We start from the raw sequence: 18,474 nt of genomic DNA on the forward strand, positions 1-18,474 counted from the left end.
TGCAGCAAACAAGGTATAAATTAAAGTGGATGTAAACCCAATGTCATCCTTTCTAAACTACTGCCATAGGGGTTATCTATAAGGATATACATGTCTCCTGCATGTATCTTTACCTGTCAAATATCTCCCCTCTGTCTGTTATGAGAGACGAAAAATTGCATATTCTGTGGGTGGGTCTGTTGTCTGGAGCTCGGTGGGTGGAGTCGTGATGTCAGTAGACTCCCCGCCCACCTCTACACTCCCCTTGTCAATATGCATTTTCCCCTGTGTATTTCTTACACTGAACTTCTGCTATGATCTCTAACATCCAGTGAAAAGACAGGAAAGTAACCACATGACTTCAGCATGCCAAATCATGGTGAGGTGTGGAACAGCCAATCCTTGCAGTGCTGCTGAAGAAAGGAGTGGGGGAGGGAATTAAAAAAATAATGCCTGTGTCTTAGGCTGTCACTCACAGCAAGGGGGAGTATTTGACAAAGTTTTTCTCAGTTTGTCAAGATTTCTCTCACTGAACAATAAAAGAGGATTGCTCAGAGATGGATTAACTCTGTGTGGCAAGACTGGTCTCAAATGATAGCAAATCTTATACTCTACAGTATGATGTAAAAAAAAAAAAAAAAAAATTTGGGGGGTTTACATCCACTTTAATAAGGATGGCTGGGTTATGGTAACTTTGCAAATGAACATTGATGGCTCTCACTATATCATTGCTCCCAACTGTCCCTGATTTGGAGGGACTGTCCCTGATTTGGGGCAATGTCCCTCTGTCCCTCATTCCTCCTCATTTGTCCCTCATTTTGGTCTGATCTATATCGTTGTATATAAAATGCACCTTTTATCTTTCAAAAAGTGTTTCCCAGTGCTAAACCTTTCATCCGATTTCTAAATTGCTGCATTTGTAAATTCCAAAAGCCAATATAAAGGAATAGTAGTGGTAAAAAAAAGCACTTGTGGGTTTAACCAGTTTTTGTACAATTTTCCTTTAAGGGGGCGTGGCAAGGGGTGTGTCCTATGTCTGCATACTTTTGCTTTTAGGTGTCCCTCATTCCCATCTCAAAAAGTTGGGAGGTATGCAATATATGTGTGTGTGTGTGTTAAAACCTCCTTGCACATGGGACTGTCTAGCTGCTGTGAGTCCTTCCTGGAGTTTTAATGCGCCCAATAGGGACAGGTGCAACATCCAGCCCCAATGCCTACAGTCTGTCAAAGTCTATGGCAGGCTGCAGCTGGATGAAGCTGAACACTGTACTGAGTGGTATTCGCATTTAGGGCCCTATGTGTTTAGGGCCAAATGCCTGGAATGCAGGTCTTCAGCATTCAGGACATTCATTCTTGAACGCATAGGGTTTTAAAATGGACTACCACTTGGTACAGGGTTCAGTGTTCAGCCTTGTCCAGCCGTAGCCTGCAGTTGACTCTGGCCACAGGCAGTGAGGCCGGACGCTGCACTTGTCCCTTCAGGGTGCATTGAAACACCAGGAGGGACACACGGCAGCTGAACAGCCCCGAGTGCAAGGGCCTTACTGTTTTACAACCAAGTCAGCTTAAAGCAAGATTCCGGCTGTAAGTAAAAAAAAGGTGTAAAAGTCAGCAGCTACAAACACTGTAGGTGCTGACTTTAAATAAGTACTTACCTGTCCTGGGTGCCCGCGATGTCGGCCACCCAAGGCCGACCTGTCCCTCGGCTCCCTGCACCGCCATCCTAGGTAAGGGAAACAGGCAGTGGAGCCTTGCGGCTTCACTGCCAGTTTCATACTGCGCACGCGCGAGCAGCGCGGCGCTCTGTGAATGGCCCTGTGGTGTTCTGGTGTTCTGGGAAGCAGAACACGCCGCGGAATAGGAAGAGGCAGATTAGGAAGACTGCCTAGCAACAAGGGTTTAGGTAAGTTTAAAATTTTTTTTTTTTTTCAAATGGTTTTTTTTTAATTTTATTTAGGATTTTTGGTGAATTTTTTTCTTTTCAGGGTGGCCCTCCACTTTAATATGTTTACTTTAGGAGTGTTATGTAAATTTGATTTGAAGAATCAGTCTGCCCATAAGATACATATTAGGCATAAGTGGTGAGGTGGTAGAATGGGACCCTGACTTCTTTTATGATGTCTCGGACATTCCAACAGTAATGCCCCGTACACACGGTCGGATTTTCCAACGGAAAATGTGTGATAGGACCTTGTTGTCGGAAATTCCGACCGTGTGTAGGCTCCATCACACATTTTCCATCGGATTTTCCGACACACAAAGTTTGAGAGCAGGATATAAAATTTTCCGACAACAAAATCCGTTGTCGGAAATTCCGATCGTGTGTACACAAATCCGACGCACAAAGTACCAGGCATGCTCAGAATAAATAAAGAGATGAAAGCTATTGGCTACTGCCCCGTTTATAGTCCCGACGTACGTGTTTTACGTCACCGCGTTTAGAACGATCGGATTTTCCGACAACTTTGTGTGACCGTGTGTATGCAAGACAAGTTTGAGCCAACATCCGTCTGAAAAAATCCTAGGATTTTGTTGTCGGAATGTCCGAACAAAGTCCGACCGTGTGTACGGGGCATAAGAGCTTCCTGCCATAAATCCGGACCTGTCCTTAGCCACCTTGGGGTTTTTAGTATAACTGACCATCTTTGTTTCATATCCTCCTGTTTTATTTTCTGTAATATGTAATAAGCAAAAAAAACGAACAAAGTGGGAACCCCTCATAATGATCACAGTAGGTGTACAGACCCAGGAACTCAAGTGGAGCTACACTGTTCCATCAGGTAAAATAAACTGTGAGTCTGTTTATCTTTCCAGCATCCACCAAAAACTTAAATATGAGTCTTGGCTGATCTGGCCCTTTAACGTTTGACATCTTTCTCCCTTTCTTCTTGTTAATTCCTAAATCCTATTCACTTTTGAGTTTGATCTTCATCCAGCTGCTGCACGGGTGTGGGAAAATTCCCAGGGGCTACTATGAGTCTTCTGGACAATTGCAGCCAGCAGTGCTTTATGGGGCCCATCCACACTATGAGGGTAGAATCCAGAAGAGTGTACAATCTGGATTTCTATGTTTTTTGTTTTCTATTTGCCCTTGCGATAACTGGTGTTGATCACATGCGTGAAAATGGCAGTCATCGCACAAAGGGTGAACACGTCCTAAGGCCCCATTCACACTAGCGCGTTTTTTGATGCATTTTGCATTTTGCAGAAATGCACGGGAATTTTTTAACATGGGTTCCTATGGAACATGTTCACATCAATGCTTTTTTGTATCTCTGCGTTTTTGGAAAGGGTCGGGGACTTTTTTTCATGCAAAAAGCAGCGTTTTGCATGTAATGGTTTTCAATGGACAAGCATCAAAAACGCAAGTGCACCGTTTTTGCAGCGTTTTTGATGCGTTTTTGGTGCGTTTTTGGTGCGTTTTTGCCGTTTTTTTTTTTTTTTTGTAATTTTTTTTTAAGACTGTAAAAAAAAAAAAAAAAAAAAAAAAACGCAAAACGCAAGTCGCGGCAAAAACGCGGCAAAAACGCGGCAAAAACGCTGCTCAAAAACGTGGCAAGCATGAAAAAAAAACCTCCAAAAACGCTCAAAAGCAACATGCATAGGTGTGAATCGAGCCTAAGGCCTGGTTCACACCTATGCATATTTAGTGCTTTTTTGAATTTTGCAGATTTTCACTACAGTCCATTTTAAATGATTTCCTATGGAACACGTTCTGTAGTGAAAATCTGCAAAATGCAAAAAGCACTAAAAATGCATAGGTGTGAACCAGGCCTAAAGTCCTATCAAGCACTGGCTACAATTGATTGAGCCCTGTTTACACTGCAAAGCTGCAGATGGATTTTTATGCAGTGCATTGGAGCACACCTGAAGTCACAGTCCATTTTTTTGTGCATAGGAATGATTTAAATTTTCCTTAGACAATTCAATAAAGTTCAAACTGGTTCACACTAGATGCAGTCCAGTATGTTTTTAAAGTGGAACTTCACTTTCCCAGTCAACATTGATCATGTTTAATCCTCATGCTGCTAACATTAGTTAATAGATAGGAAAGTATATCATATTTAATTGTTTTATACTTTTTTATTTGTATTTCTTCAGTTACTTCCTGCTTTCTTGCCTAAGCAAATTATGTCATACATCCCAGGAGTCTTCAGGAGGAGGGGTTTCCTCACCAACGCACACTCTCCTGCATGCATGTCTGAGCTAAGGGCAGATGGATTCCTTTAAGCAAATGCTACATTAATCATTTGCCCTTACTCAGGAAGACCATGGCCAGGAATGCTATGGGGGTGTTTTTCAAAGTGATTTCTCAAAAATTTCTCAATAAAGCATGGAGACATGAATGGATGGGAGAGTTTGCTTTGAATATAAAAAAATGAATTATTTTTGGTTTGTGGTGCTCAGATATAGTGTCGTTTCGCTTTACTCTGCATCAAAAAACCATGCACGTTGTATTCCATGTACTCCACTCGCCCTAGTTCACACCAGCACAGTGCGTTCCAGTGCAGTCAACAAAAGTGGAACATGCTGCATTTTTTTTGTATGGTACACATCTGCAAAATGCAGAAATGCATCCGGAATGCAGAAATTGTGGTGTGAACTGGCCCTGAAAAAAAATAAAGGATAAACAGTGCCTTGCAATGTAACGACGCAAGGCACTGCCCATCACTACTGACGCAGATCGGACACTAGCCTGGATGCTAAAACAGATCATGTGAACTTTTTTTTGTTGTTGATACTTTCATAATCCGAAAGGGAAATTATACATTAAAATTCAATATGTACATTTATATGCATTTAGAAATGCCCAATAAATGCATACAATCGCAGGTTTGTCACTGCCCGTGTTAACGAGGCCTTAGAATGCAGGAGCACCAGAGGAGGGATAGGTAGGTAAGTTAAAGGGGTTGTAAACCTTTGACATTTTCACCTTAATGCATTCTATGCATTAAGGTGAAAAACATTTTTCAATGCAGCAGCGCCCCCGAGCCCTCCTTATACTTACCTGAGCCCTGAAATTTGCGCGACGGGAACAAGCACACAAGCTCCGGCTGGTGTTTCGTGTCCTGATTGGATAGATTGATAGCTGCGCAGCCATTGGCTCCCACTGCTGTCAGTCAAATCCAATGATGCGGGCACGGGGGGCATACATTCGGTGTCTATGGACGGCGATTACTGGACTCAAGAGCGCGCCCGCAAGGTAACCCCCTCGGGGAAGTGCTTCCCCAAGGGGGTTATCTGATGATGGGAGGAGCCACCGGGGGACCCCAGAAGAGGATGATCGGGGCCACTCTGTGGAAAACGAGCTGCACAGTGGACGTAAGTATGATACGTTTGTTATTTTAAATAAAAATTTTAAAAAAACAACCCTTACAATCACTTTAAGCTGGCCATACACTGTTTGCATTTTGGATAGCTCCTGATAAACCGGCTAAAATTTGATCAGTGGGTAGCCCTGTCAGCCACCTCCTGCCCGATATCCCTTGATAGATGCAACCAAACAATTACTGCATCCAGTCTTATGCAGCTGGGCCACTTGTCAAAATGCATTGGGAGATGTGTCCATCGGTGCTGTGTAGAGTGGTTGGAGGAATCTGCTAGATTCTTTCTATTTAGCCTGCAGCCTGAAGAAAAAAAAGTCAATGAGTATGGCCAGCTGTAAACAGCACACTCGCTTCGTAGAGCCTCTCCCTTTTCTGGCCTTGTCTACATGTAGTGTGCAGTCACTCTCTGTCACGTTAATCATCTTTTGTGTGTTTTCATCCCCTAGCTTTTGTGAATGCTCAGGAGAGCTACGTGGAAGCCTTGCAGTCCCTGGGTTCAAACCAGCTATCGTCAAGCAACCATGAACTGACCACCGGATTTCTGAACTTGTCTGTTCTCTCCAGGGAGCTATGTGCCCTCTTCAGCAACATGGTGAGAGGGTTTGTGTGGTCTGCAGACACGACCATCTCTCCACCTTCACCTCTCTCTATACTCCTCACTCCATTAATCTCTTTCTGAAATGTTTCCTTTTGTTCCCCACCCCCATTCCTTTCTGACTGTATATGATATTGCAGCACTGACAGAATAATTTCCTCTTCATATGGCTCCAATTAAACACCCAGAGAACTTGTGGGAGTGTGTGTACTGATGTTTAGGGGGTGAGGGAATGAAATAGAAAAGGGGGATTTAAGCCAAAAGAATGTGTTACTAACTCAGAATAGATGTCTGAATACAATATCTCCTTGTAAGGCCTCATTCACGTGTGCGATTTGTGCCAGCTGCGGCAAGAATCCAGTATATTCCTGCAGCTGGATTCTCAGGTGGTCGCGAATAGTACCGAAGCAATGACCGGCTGACAGTGGCCGCAGCTGTCCAAGGCTGTGATTGGACATGAAGAAGTTACCTGGACAGATAATCGCCGCTGGACGAAAACAGCTAACATGTGGGCCGATCATCCGTCTCTAACCACAGGTAATTGCTCCATGAGTGATTAGATCTGAACACCATTAGAAGATTTCACAGACAATCCCAGGAGCCTTTCCCTGCTTCACGTGTACACCACAAACAAAAAGAGCTGCAGTCCAGCAACGGTCATCGGAATGTTTTTTTAAGGTAGCTAGGAAGTAGCATAGTCCCACCTAAAGCCTCTCCCCTTTAATGTGTTTCAAAGAAGGGGTTAATTGTAGAGATCCAAACAACTGTGGACAGCCGTGGCCGTTGGTATCCTGTAACTACATTGTACAGGTTGCATGGCCTAAATGTCCATGACCATACGTAAACCCAGCTGGAGTAATTGTCCATGGCCTAAATGTCCATGACCATACGTAAACCCAGCTGGAGTAATTGTCCATTGCCTAAATGTCCATGACCATACGTAAACCCAGCTGGAGTAATTGTCCATGGCCTAAATGTCCATGACCATACGTAAACCCAGCTGGAGTAATTGTCCATGGCCTAAATGTCCATGACCATACGTAAACCCAGCTGGAGTAATTGTCCATGGCCTAAATGTCCATGACCATACGTAAACCCAGCTGGAGTAATTGTCCATGGCCTAAATGTCCATGACCATACGTAAACCCAGCTGGAGTAATTGTCCATGGCCTAAATGTCCATGACCATACGTAAACCCAGCTGGCGTAATTGTCCATGGCCTAAATGTCCATGACCATACGTAAACCCAGCTGGCGTAATTGTCCATGGCCTAAATGTCCATGACCATACGTAAACCCAGCTGGCGAAATTGTCCACGTGAATGAGGCCTAAAGCCTCGTACACACGGTCGTATTTTCGGCAGGGAATTGTGTGATGACAGACTGTTGGCCTAAAATCCTACCATTAGTACGCTCCATCAGACAATTGTTGTCCAACTTTCTGCCAACAAATGTTGGATGGCAGATTAGTAAATTTTCGTCAGACAACGGTCTGTTGTCAGATTTTCCTATCGTCTGTACACAAGTCCATCACACAAAAGTACAAACCCGCACGCTCGGAATCAATGCTCACCAAACGTGACATTGGCAGAAGGTGCCCAAAGGGTGGCGCTCAAGAGCTGAAATTCCTCGTAGCAAGTCACTACGTTCGTGTTTGTTGGCCGACAATTGTGTGCCGTTTGTATGCAAGTCAAGTTCCTGGCAGACGCCCTTTGGACAAAAGTCTGACGCTTTGTTGGCCAACAATCCGATTGTGTGTACCAGGCTTAAGGCTTCATTGTACCCGGGATGTTTTTACAACCTCTCCTGAACGATTTAACTTGACAGATAGTGACACACGGTTAAAACATCCGTTTTGCTGCGTTTACATGCCGCATTTGCGTTTAGAAGCGTTTAAAATTTTTTTCTGTAAACGAAACGTGCCTTTCTGCGTTTAGAAGCGTTTGGTGCTTGAAATGCCTCTAAACTCAGCGTCTGAACTCATTTTTGCTTTCCAAAAAAGGCCTCTAAACTCAACTGCCTAGAAACGACATTAAACGAACCTGTGTACATGTACTGATAGGATAACATAGAGGAGAGTTCAGTAGCAGTTGAAAAAAATGCCCAACTGCTCCTAAAGCCCCATACACACTATCAGATTTTCTGCTGATTTTTGTCTTCAGATTTACCAAAACCATGTAGTGCAAGGACCTGCCTGATTGCATACAAATTGAAACTCTTAAGGTTTGACCTCATATTATATGGTTTTGGTAAATCTGAAGGAAAAAATCAGCAGAAAATCTGATAGTGTGTATGGGGCTTTAATGTCCGTTTACCAGCAGCAGTGTACATGAGGCCTAAGTATGCTACATTTTTATATGTTCAGTAATATGACAAATTCATTAATACTATGCCAACCATTATTACAGTTACTTATATAGCGCCTTCAATGTATGCAGCACTTTATATATATATTATACACTCACACCAGTCCCTGGGCTCAAGGAGCTTACAATCTAAGGTCCCTAAATCACATTCATACATACACATACTAGGGCCAATTTAAACAGGAGCCAATTAACTTATGCAAAGTAGCTTATATTATCCAAATAGGAAGTTTGCTTCCTAAAGGGGTTGTAAACCCTATTTTTTTAAAATAGCAAATATGTTATACTTACCTGCTCTGTGCAATCTTCTTCTGGGGTGCCCCGCCGGTGCTCCAGGCCCCTCCTCTTTATCGGGTGACCCCAGGGAAAACCGCTTTCCACGGGGGCACCGTGCGGGACTCGCCCCCGCGCATGTCACGTGTCACTGGATTTGATTGACAGCAGCGGGAGCCAATGGAGTTACTGCTGTCATGCACATCGCTGGATCGGATCAGGCTCAGGTAAGAAAAAGGGGGGTGGGGGGTCTGGGGGGAAGCTGCAGCACTACAGAAGGTTTTTCACCTTAATGTATAGAATGTATTAAGGTGAAAAACCTTGAGGCTTTACAACTGCTTCAAATTCTGATTGTTTCCACAGCTAGATATTGTACAAGTTAGAGGACACGTATGAGCTTATTCAATAAATCAGTAGCAAAGTTCAAAGAGAGGAAACCTTTAACAACCAATCAGAATCCATCTTGTTATAGTATGACTTTAATAATACTCTACAAAGTGTATATTTGTAGATTTCAGGGAGGGGGAGTATAAAGGTGTAAGTTGCAGTCTGATTTTTGGCTTCTTTCAGTAGGTAGCCTGTTTTTAAAATTCAGTCCCTTTATTGTTCTGGTCCCTCTGCTGCCCTGCAGGTTGGAATAAAGTAGTTGGCCCCATAGAAGTCCATGGGGAGTTCCTGACCTCCCAGCATGTTCCAGCATATGTAAAAAAATATACAGTTTGTGGAGTTTATCTAAAGAAATCTGAATGGAGAGGAAAAAGGAGGCTGTCATCTGCTTCTGAAAATGCCAATAGTTTGGCTTTACATTTATTACTTTGAGACACCCACCTGTAGTGCCCTTGATGGATACTGAATAAGGACCCAGGAGATGCAAGGTTAGTATACTAACCACTTGGTTGCCATGTATAATTGAATTATAGGGGAATTAGATATCCTGAAACAAATAAGTAAACCAAAAAGAGGGCCAAACAAATGGCAGCAATCTCCGCCTGGTCTCAGGCATTGATGAGTGCGCTCCACGCGAGTGTTACCCCGAGTGTGTGGGCGCAGGAGACCCTGCCCACAAACAGGTCAGATCGACAACTAAAAATGACTATAATAACTAACTTCAAAAAGTCCTTTATTCTTGTCCCAAATAAAGCAAAATGCAGCCAATGATTCATGGATCCATCTCTTCCATTACCCCCATCTGGACCCAAACGTAATCTCACCTCAAAAATGCCTGGACTCTAAGGGCTTTGAAAGTATTTTTAGACTTGACATCAAGGGATTGATTTACTAAACTGGGGAGTGCAAAATCTGGTTCAGCTCTGCAGAGAAACCAATCAGCTTTCCAGATTTTATTGCCAAAGCCTAGTTTAACAAGCTACAGTTAGATGCTGATTGACTACCATGCACGGCTGCACTAGATCTTGCACTCTCCAGTTTTAGTAAATCGACCCTAAGTGAGTCCAACAGTAGTTTAATGCAGTGGTTCTCAACCCTGTCCTCAGGTACCACCAACAGGCAAAAGGCCATGTTTTGGGTATTTCTCGTAGATAAAATAGCTGTTCCAAATACCAAGGTAGTGCCTCTGATTTAAAGCACCTGTGCAAGATAAAGGAAAACCTGCAAACATGGACTGTTGGGGGGTACTTGAGGACAGGGTTGAGAACCACTGGTTTAATGTAGCACGATGCCTCACACTGAATTAAAGCAGAGCTCAACCCAAAAGGGGAAGCTCCGCTTGTTTGCTTTCTCCCCTCCTCTGCTGCCTCATTTGGCACCTTTCGGGGGGGCGGGGAGGGGGGGGGGTACCTGTAAAAACCAGGTACCGGCTCCCACTTACCTGACTTTGTAAGATCACCGTAATCATTGAGTGGCAATCTACGAAACTTCCGGCTCCTCCTCCTCCCCCCCCCCACACCCTTCTGGGAGACACACAGGTCCCAGAAGACAGCGGGACCATTTAGAAAGCGCAGCGCAAATCATGCATGCGCAGTAGGAAACAGGTAGTGAAGCCGTAAGGCTTCACTTTCCTGTTTCCCTTAGTGAAGATGCCTGCACCCGGAGCCAATGGACGGATAGGCTTGGGGCGCCGACATCGCAGGCTTCTTGGTCAGGTAAGTGTCCTTATATTAAAAGTCAGCAGCTACAGTATTTGTAGCAGCTGACTTTTATTTTATTTTTTTTTCCCCCAGGCTGGAACTCCTCTTTAACCTGAGGGAGGAGCTTTTAGACCCCTAAAATACGTTTGGCTTTTCTGTTGTTATTTGGGACAAGATTACAGGACTTTTTCGACTCTCGAGACAACTGTTTGGCACTATTTTTGTGTTCACTTATATGCGGATTTTTGAATTTGGGTGACCCCTTTGTCTTGTTGGGGCTCTCTGCTAGGGTTGCCACCTTTTCATCAAGCCAAAACCGAACACCTTAGGGCACAGCAATTATTTTTTGCAGTTTACACTATAGGATTGTAAAAGACCTGGGACACCTTTGAGTGCCCCGATAAGAGTAGTATTGCAGCGCGTAGCGTCCGTGATGAACAGTGGGTGTGGCCAAAATATGTTAATAGTGGGAGAAGCTTAAGAAACATAGTTAAATCAAATAAAGGTCAGTCTGTCCCCCAGTACAGTCCCCCCCCAGGTCAGTCTGTACCCCAGTATAATCCCTCCTTGATCAGTCTGTCCCCCAGTACATCCCCCCCAAATCAGTCTGTCATCCAATATAATCCCTCCTTGGTCAGTCTGTCCCCCAGTATAATCTCCCCCCAGACCAGTCTGTATCCAAGTTAAAGCACCTCTCCCCACCAATATAATTAAAAGCACTGGAAGCTGTCAGGAGGGGGGAGGCGGATAGGAGGACTAGTGCTGCAGGTCTGCCACTGATGTGTTCGGGTTTCCGGACACAGGATCTAAAACCCGGACTCTCCAGGTGAATCCCGTACAGGTGGCAACCCTACTCTCTGCTTTTTTGGAGAGCTGCTGATCCCAAGCCACCAGGCTCAACCATTTGTTGTTTTTTTATGACTTAAAATTTTAAGTCTAGTGCCTCACTTCCACCTCTCCCTGTTCAGATGGCAGGCCTCCAGTTCACACAGTACATGTTTCATGTCTGCTATAGGAATGGAAGCCTTCAGGCCACAAATGGGCCCTCTAGCCTCTATTGTGGCCTGCTGTGGTGGTAGCTCTGCTATTAGGTACACCTATACTTTTTATTCTCTTTAGTTGTGCTATAAATTGCATTTTTTCATTGCACAGAATGCCCCCCCCCCCCCCATAGATCTTTAACCACATCATACTCTGCAGACTTCCTGGCTGTCAATTCTTGGTTAACAAAAGAATTTGCATGCCTTAACCCAGCAGCTGGTTGTCAAATCCACATTCTGTCCACATTCTCCTCATTTCGCCGATATCAGCATTTCCAAAAGCCCAAACGTTAATCATAAGATGCAGGCAGGGTTGGCAAGCAGCTGTCTGGCTACTGGGAGTCTATTAACATGTTCACAGCTATAAGCAAAGGACAGATTTAGCCCTGGGAATGTGCTAATTGCTGCTTTTACAAAGTGCACCATCAGGCATATGGAAATGATTTGAAATATTAACTGAGAATTTTGCATTTCAATGTAATCTTTTAGATCCAGAACCTGAACAGCATTCTCTCATTTCCTTTGGACTCGTTATTGCGAGTAGATTTAAAAGATGGACGAATGGTACGTTAAAGTCTTTCTCAATGTTGGAATAATATAAGATCAGATTGTGTTTTTTTTAGCTATTTGCTTTCCTAACACCTCTTTTTATGTCTGTGCAGGAACTGAGGAAACAAGCAGACAAGAGCTGGAAGGAATGTGAGATAAGAGCGTAAGATTACTGCTTGTTGTAGATTGTCTATGTGTGGTGTGCAGTAAGGGCAAGCAGGAACATGGTACATGGTAATAGGAAGTGTTAAAGATAATATGTGCTGAGAAAAACCTGGAGGATGCCAGTTGTGACCTCTTCTTTCAGTGCCGTTCACACTTGTGCACTGCGAATTCCATATCGCAACCAAATCGCACCCCATTCATGCGAACCACTGCGGGTGTGTATGTTAAGTTAAGAACACCCTGAAATCGGTTTGCAAAACGCAGTGCAATGCAGAATCGGATTACATGGGTCTTCACATTCTGGTGCGGCCAAAAAAACAAAAGGGTCCTGCTAAATTTTGGTGTGGATTTGGTGTGATTTGAGTCATACAGAATAATGGCTCAAATCGCACTGCTGAAGAATCACGTGATTTGAACAGGAATGCGGTGCGATTCCTGTTCAAAATCACATGCAGTTCCAACACCACATGGTGTGAACTTGCACTTAAGCCTCTTACACACGGAATTTTAAAAAATTGCCACGGTTTTTACTGTTTTAAACACAGTTGCATTGTTGTCTATGGCAGTGGTCCCCAACCTTTTTGCCAAGGCCCAGGGGGGTGTATGCGGCTTTTCACAGGTTTATCAGGGCAATGGCTGGTGTTAGAGCTTCAATCATCACAGCACCATGGTTGTTGTGGTGTCAGGATGATTGAAGTGCATTATTTCTATTATTACATTGTAATACAATGAAATAGTTCAATTCACCATTATGCAGAATGTGCCACCAGATGCAGAGTGTCACTTGCCACGTTGCCTGCCACCAGATGCAGTTGTCCCTTCCCACATTGCCTTCCACCAGATGCGGTTTGTTACTTACTACGTCACCTGCCACCAGATGTGGAGCGTCGCTTGCCATGTTGCCTGCCACCAGATGTGTTTTGTCCCTTGCTGCGTCACCTGCCACCAGATGTGGAGTGTCACTTGCCACGTCACCTGCCACCAGAAGCAGTTTGTCACTTGCCACGTCGCCTGCCATCAGATGCAGCTTGTCGTTTGCCACGTTGCCTGCAACCAGATGAAGATCGTTACTGCAGTGGTGGCAGCACAGGCGTGTGCATTAGTTCAGAGGCAAGCTAAGCCTGGTGTAGTGAGGGAGAACAGCAGTGATTGGGGGTGGGGGGGCGGTGAGAGATGATCCCATCTATCTGCTCCCCCTGTCTAACCTCCAGCATTATATGGGTGAAATGATAGTAAAACATACCTGTTGATTCTGCCAGAAGCCATACCTGCATGTCACTTTTTGTATAGGGTAACAATGCTGACACAGTAACATACCCAAACCCATGGCTCTGCTCAAGACTTATGCCCTGTACACACGGTCAGACTTTCCGACGGAATATGTGGGATCGGAGCTTGTTGTCGGAAATTCCGACCGTATGTGGGCTCCATCTCCATTGGAATTTCCGACACACAAAGTTTGAGAGCAGGCTATAAAATTTTCTGACAACAAAATCTGTTCGCATAAATTCCGACCGTGTGTAGACAAATCCGACGCACAAAGTGCCACGCATGCTCAGAATAAATTAAGAGACGAAAGCTATTGGCTACTGCCCCGTTTATAGTCCCGATGTACGTGTTTTACGTCACCGCGTTTGGAACGATCGGATTTTCTGACAACTTTGTGCGACCGTGTGTATGCAAAACAAGTTCGAGCCAACATCCGTAGGAAAAAATCCATGGATTTTGTTGTCGGAATGTCCGATCAATGTCCGATCGTGTGTACAGGGCATTACTCTTTTCATCACACACAGATAGCCCAGGGGCTGGTTGCCACTCTTTGTCAAAAATATAAAAAATGTAAGCCACACTCTAAAACGTAGCTCTTCTTTCTGTGTTTAGAAATTGTCAAAAAAAGACTGCATACAATAATGTCTCCACCTGAAACAACATGATAATGGAATTTTCCATATTTGTGCATGCTTTCAAATTTTGTACTATGAACTAATAAAGAAATTATACACAGTCACACTAGTTTGGATCTACTAAAGTACCTACTTTCTTCGGGAGTTCTATTCATGGGTATATTATTAGCTCGCTTGCTCACAAGGAATAAGGGAGGACCTCCCCTACAGTATCCTTGTGAGCAAGCCAGTAGCGGTGAAACGCGTCAAAAAGGTTGTTTTTGGGTGGAGACATTATTGTATGCAGTCTTTTTCGACAATTATTAAACACAGAAAGAAGAGCTGAGTTTTGGAGTGCGGGTTACATTTTTTATATTAATGCTGACATCCAATAATGACAACCAGTTTTGTCACCCCAGTGTCTATAATCCAAGGCTGCACGACAGAAATACATACTGTAACCAATGTGGGCACAGTACCCTGACCAAGAGTTGGAACAGCAGCAAATATATAAAGGATAACCATGTAAGAAAGGAAAGGCCATATTAAAATTGCTTTAAATCTAAACTCTAGGTTGGTATAAAGGATGCAAATCAGTGCAGCTCTGTATTCGTTAAACACATCATTAAATTTTTTTTTTTTTCAATGCTTTTTTTTGAATGCTTGAATCTGACCTTGTATCAGCCTCTTGCAGTCTCTGTACAGCAGAGCTCAGAGGGTGCTGGAAAAAATGGTACAAAGAGCTGATACAAAGCATGCTGATAGGAGGAGAAAGCAGAGTGACAGAGAGATGAGCCTATCACTGTGCAGCTTCCCCAGTGTCCAGTCACAGGCTGGGGTGGGGACAAGACACCCGGGACTCAGTAGAAGTAAGTTTTTTTTAAATCAGAAAAGAAAATTTATTTTTTTTTGACTTTCACATTACATAATATATGACAGTTGATGTACTACAATATCATGGGAATATGGAACATACATCTTCAACAACACATCATCGGGTATTACCGGATATCAGTGACCTTAAGAGTGCGTTTTCATATTACATTGTCATAGTCATATATATCAAAAAAAAAGAAAAAAAAAGAGCGCAAAGAGAAGAATATAGATGGGTAAAAACAGAAACAAAGAGAAAACAATCAAACAAAACAAAGCTCTTCTCTTTTTTCCCTTCCCCCTCCCCCTCCTCCCCTCTTCTTGCCCCCTTCTCACCCAAGTTTCCCCAATACCCTAAGGGCACAGGGCAACAAATCCACATAAAAGCTGCCTCAGCCCACCATGGTGTGGTGCCCCCCCTGGAATCATACATTTTCTTTTTGCCAAGTGATTAATTACCTCCTTATCAATGCAGTTAAAATCTTACATTTGTAATAGCCTGTCTTTAATCAGCTGATGTGGTGCCAAACCCGGAACATCTAGCCATGCCTGCCACAATGAGTAGAACTTACGTGGGGCTTTTCTGTGTTGATATGTTAGTTTCTCCCTGATTAGTAATTTGTTCACCTGTTCCACCCATTGTTTTCCAGTGGGTACCCTGGGAGTGATCCATAATTGAGCAATGAGTTTACGTGCAATGTATAATAGTCGAAGGACCGCTGTATGTGCCGAAGGGGTTAGAGCCTCCTCATCCAATGCTCCTAGTAAACACACTACTGGCTCTCGTGGAATATTGAACATATAAACCTGTGATATTATGTCTAGGACTTCCTTCCAGTACCGAAAGAGTTTGGGGCATCTCCATATCATATGGAGTAGGTCCCCATGGGCACCCTCACACTTCGGACACAATGGAGTCTCTCTAATCCCCCATTTGTGCAGCCTAGCCGGAGTCCTGTAAACCCTGTGCAGCAGATACAGATGCGATAGCTTTTGGGATGCGGATACCGAGACTAAGGGTGCAGAGGATAGACACAGGTTCCACTTCTCTCCATCTATGTTCCCAATATCCTCCTCCCAGCCTCGCCGACAAGGAAGACCAGATGGGTCCTGCATGGCATTAAGAAGTATGTTATATGCTCTGGAGATCATTCCTTTCTTATCGTCTTCCATGAAGATCCCCTGTATCAGCGTATGGTCAGTCCGATGTAATGGAGTACGTTGCGATTGTGTTTGTATCGCATGTCGCAACTGTAGATATTTGAAAAAATTGGTTCGTGGGATATTAAATTCCCCCTGCATTTCCATGAAAGATTTAAAATTTGGACCATTATACAGTTGAGACAGGTATCGGATTCCTAACAGTTCCCAGTTTCTAAATCCTTTTAATTTTAATAACTCTTTATAATTGGTATTATGCCATATTGGTGTATGCGCTATGAAACCTCTGATCCCCACTATTTTTTTCGTGTGAGCCCATAATGTTTTAAGCATTCTCACTGTAGGGGCTTCAGGGTCAAGGTGCATGTAGCCAGCCTCCAGGCACTCCAGAGCCGTCACACTCCCATCCTGTACAGCCAGCAGTCTGCGGATAGGGTCCGCTAGATCTGTCACCCCCCAGCCCCCCAGTTGCTGGAGCTGGGATGCCAGGTAATAGGCCCTGGAGTGAGGAACCGCCAACCCGCCTCCATCCTTTCTATACTGCAGTGTTTTTAAGCTAATCCTTGCTGTCTTTTTGCTCCAAATCAATTCCCTGAATTGGGAGTCTATCCTGTCAAACCACTTTCTAGGGATCCAAACCGGGGAGTTGTTAAATATATATAAGAGCTGCGGTGCCCATATCATTTTTATCAAATTAATTCTTCCTACCACTGAGAGTGGTAGTTTGCACCAGGACGTGCATTTTTCACGGAATTTACTAAGCAAAGGGACTAGATTGAGATTTATATATTGGGATGGGTTTGGGGATATCTGTATACCTAAGTAACGAAAGGTTGGTACTATTTGTATCATCTCAGCTCCCTGTGGCAATGGTTCAGTTATGGGATCTACCGGCATTAGCACTGACTTATTCCAGTTAATGGAAAAGCCTGACAGGTTTCCGAATTCTTTAATAAGGGACATAACATGCTTCAATGTATCCTGTGTATCACCCAAGTACAGTAAAGTATCATCCGCATACATGGAGACAATATCTGTACCCGTATTTCGTTTGAATCCTGTTATATTTGGGTCCCCCCTTATCTTTGCTGCCAGAGGTTCCAGTGCCAAGGCAAACAGCAGGGGCGACAAAGGGCACCCCTGCCTAGTGCCTCGAAACAAGGAAAATGGTTCCGACAGTTCTCCATTAATCCTGATCCTAGCTGAGGGTGCTGCATATAGCAGTTGGACCCATTTAATGAATGTTGCCCCCAAGCCCATATGCTCAAGCACCTTCCACAGGTAAGGCCACTCGACGCTGTCGAAGGCCTTAGCTGCGTCCAACGAAAATATTGCTCTATTGCCAGGGTTATCCACAGGAATTTGCAGGTTCAGAAAGAGCCTTCTAATATTTTGGGCCGTGGATCTAGTTGGAATGAATCCTGATTGGTCCCTATGCACCAGTTTGTGTACAACCTTAGCGAGTCTGGTTGCTAATATCCTAGCCAACAGTTTCACATCCGCTGTAAGCAAGGATATAGGTCTATATGAGTCTGGGGATGTTGCATTCTTGTTTGGTTTCAATAGTACGATAATAATCGCTTCATTCATGGAATCAGGGAGTTTACCTTCCCTCAATCCTTCATTGTATACTTTTAACAATTCGGGGAGCAATGTATCTGCATATCGCTTATATACCTCGGATGGGAGACCATCTATTCCTGGAGATTTATTATTATGCGACTGTGTTAGAGCATTAGACAATTCTTCCTCAGTCAGTTGCGCATTAAGCATATTAGCATCCGAGGCTGACAAGCGAGGCAGTTCACACCGTCCTAAGAAATCATCTATCTGTTCCCCTGTGGGTTGTACCTGAGAGGTGTAAAGGGAGGCATAAAATGACTTAAAAGTTTGTAATATGTTTGTGGTCTGGTATTGAGGGGATCCCTGCTCGTCACAGACGGCCGAAATCAGAGAAGAGGGCCGCTGCGCACGCGCCATCACAGCTAGCATGTGCCCAGTTGCCTCACCCTCCTCAAAATGGCTCTGTTGTAGGAAAAAACGTTTGTTTTCGGCCAGCTGTAACGCCAATTGGGCGGACATGGACTGAGCTCCCAGCCATGCACTTTTTGTGTCTTCATTAGGGTCAGCAATAAATCTATCCTCAGTCTCAGTGACCTTTTCTCTTACCAGTTTTT

The 18,474-nt window shown here is 44.0% G+C and overlaps 1 protein-coding gene across 1 annotated transcript in view; it reads left to right on the forward strand.

Annotated features, from left to right (window-relative positions):
* LOC141128746 (arf-GAP with SH3 domain, ANK repeat and PH domain-containing protein 3-like) overlaps positions 1–18,474 on the forward strand; it is a 128,197-nt gene that overhangs the window by 25,469 nt on the left and 84,254 nt on the right. Inside the window, exons 3-5 of the mRNA XM_073616211.1 lie at positions 5,753–5,898; positions 12,156–12,230; positions 12,329–12,378. Coding sequence (XP_073472312.1) covers positions 5,753–5,898; positions 12,156–12,230; positions 12,329–12,378 — 271 coding nt within the window. The remainder of the gene's footprint in view (positions 1–5,752; positions 5,899–12,155; positions 12,231–12,328; positions 12,379–18,474) is intronic.

The sequence above is a fragment of the Aquarana catesbeiana genome, linkage group LG02 (assembly GCF_042186555.1).
Source record: "Aquarana catesbeiana isolate 2022-GZ linkage group LG02, ASM4218655v1, whole genome shotgun sequence".
NCBI lineage: Eukaryota > Metazoa > Chordata > Amphibia > Anura > Ranidae > Aquarana > Aquarana catesbeiana.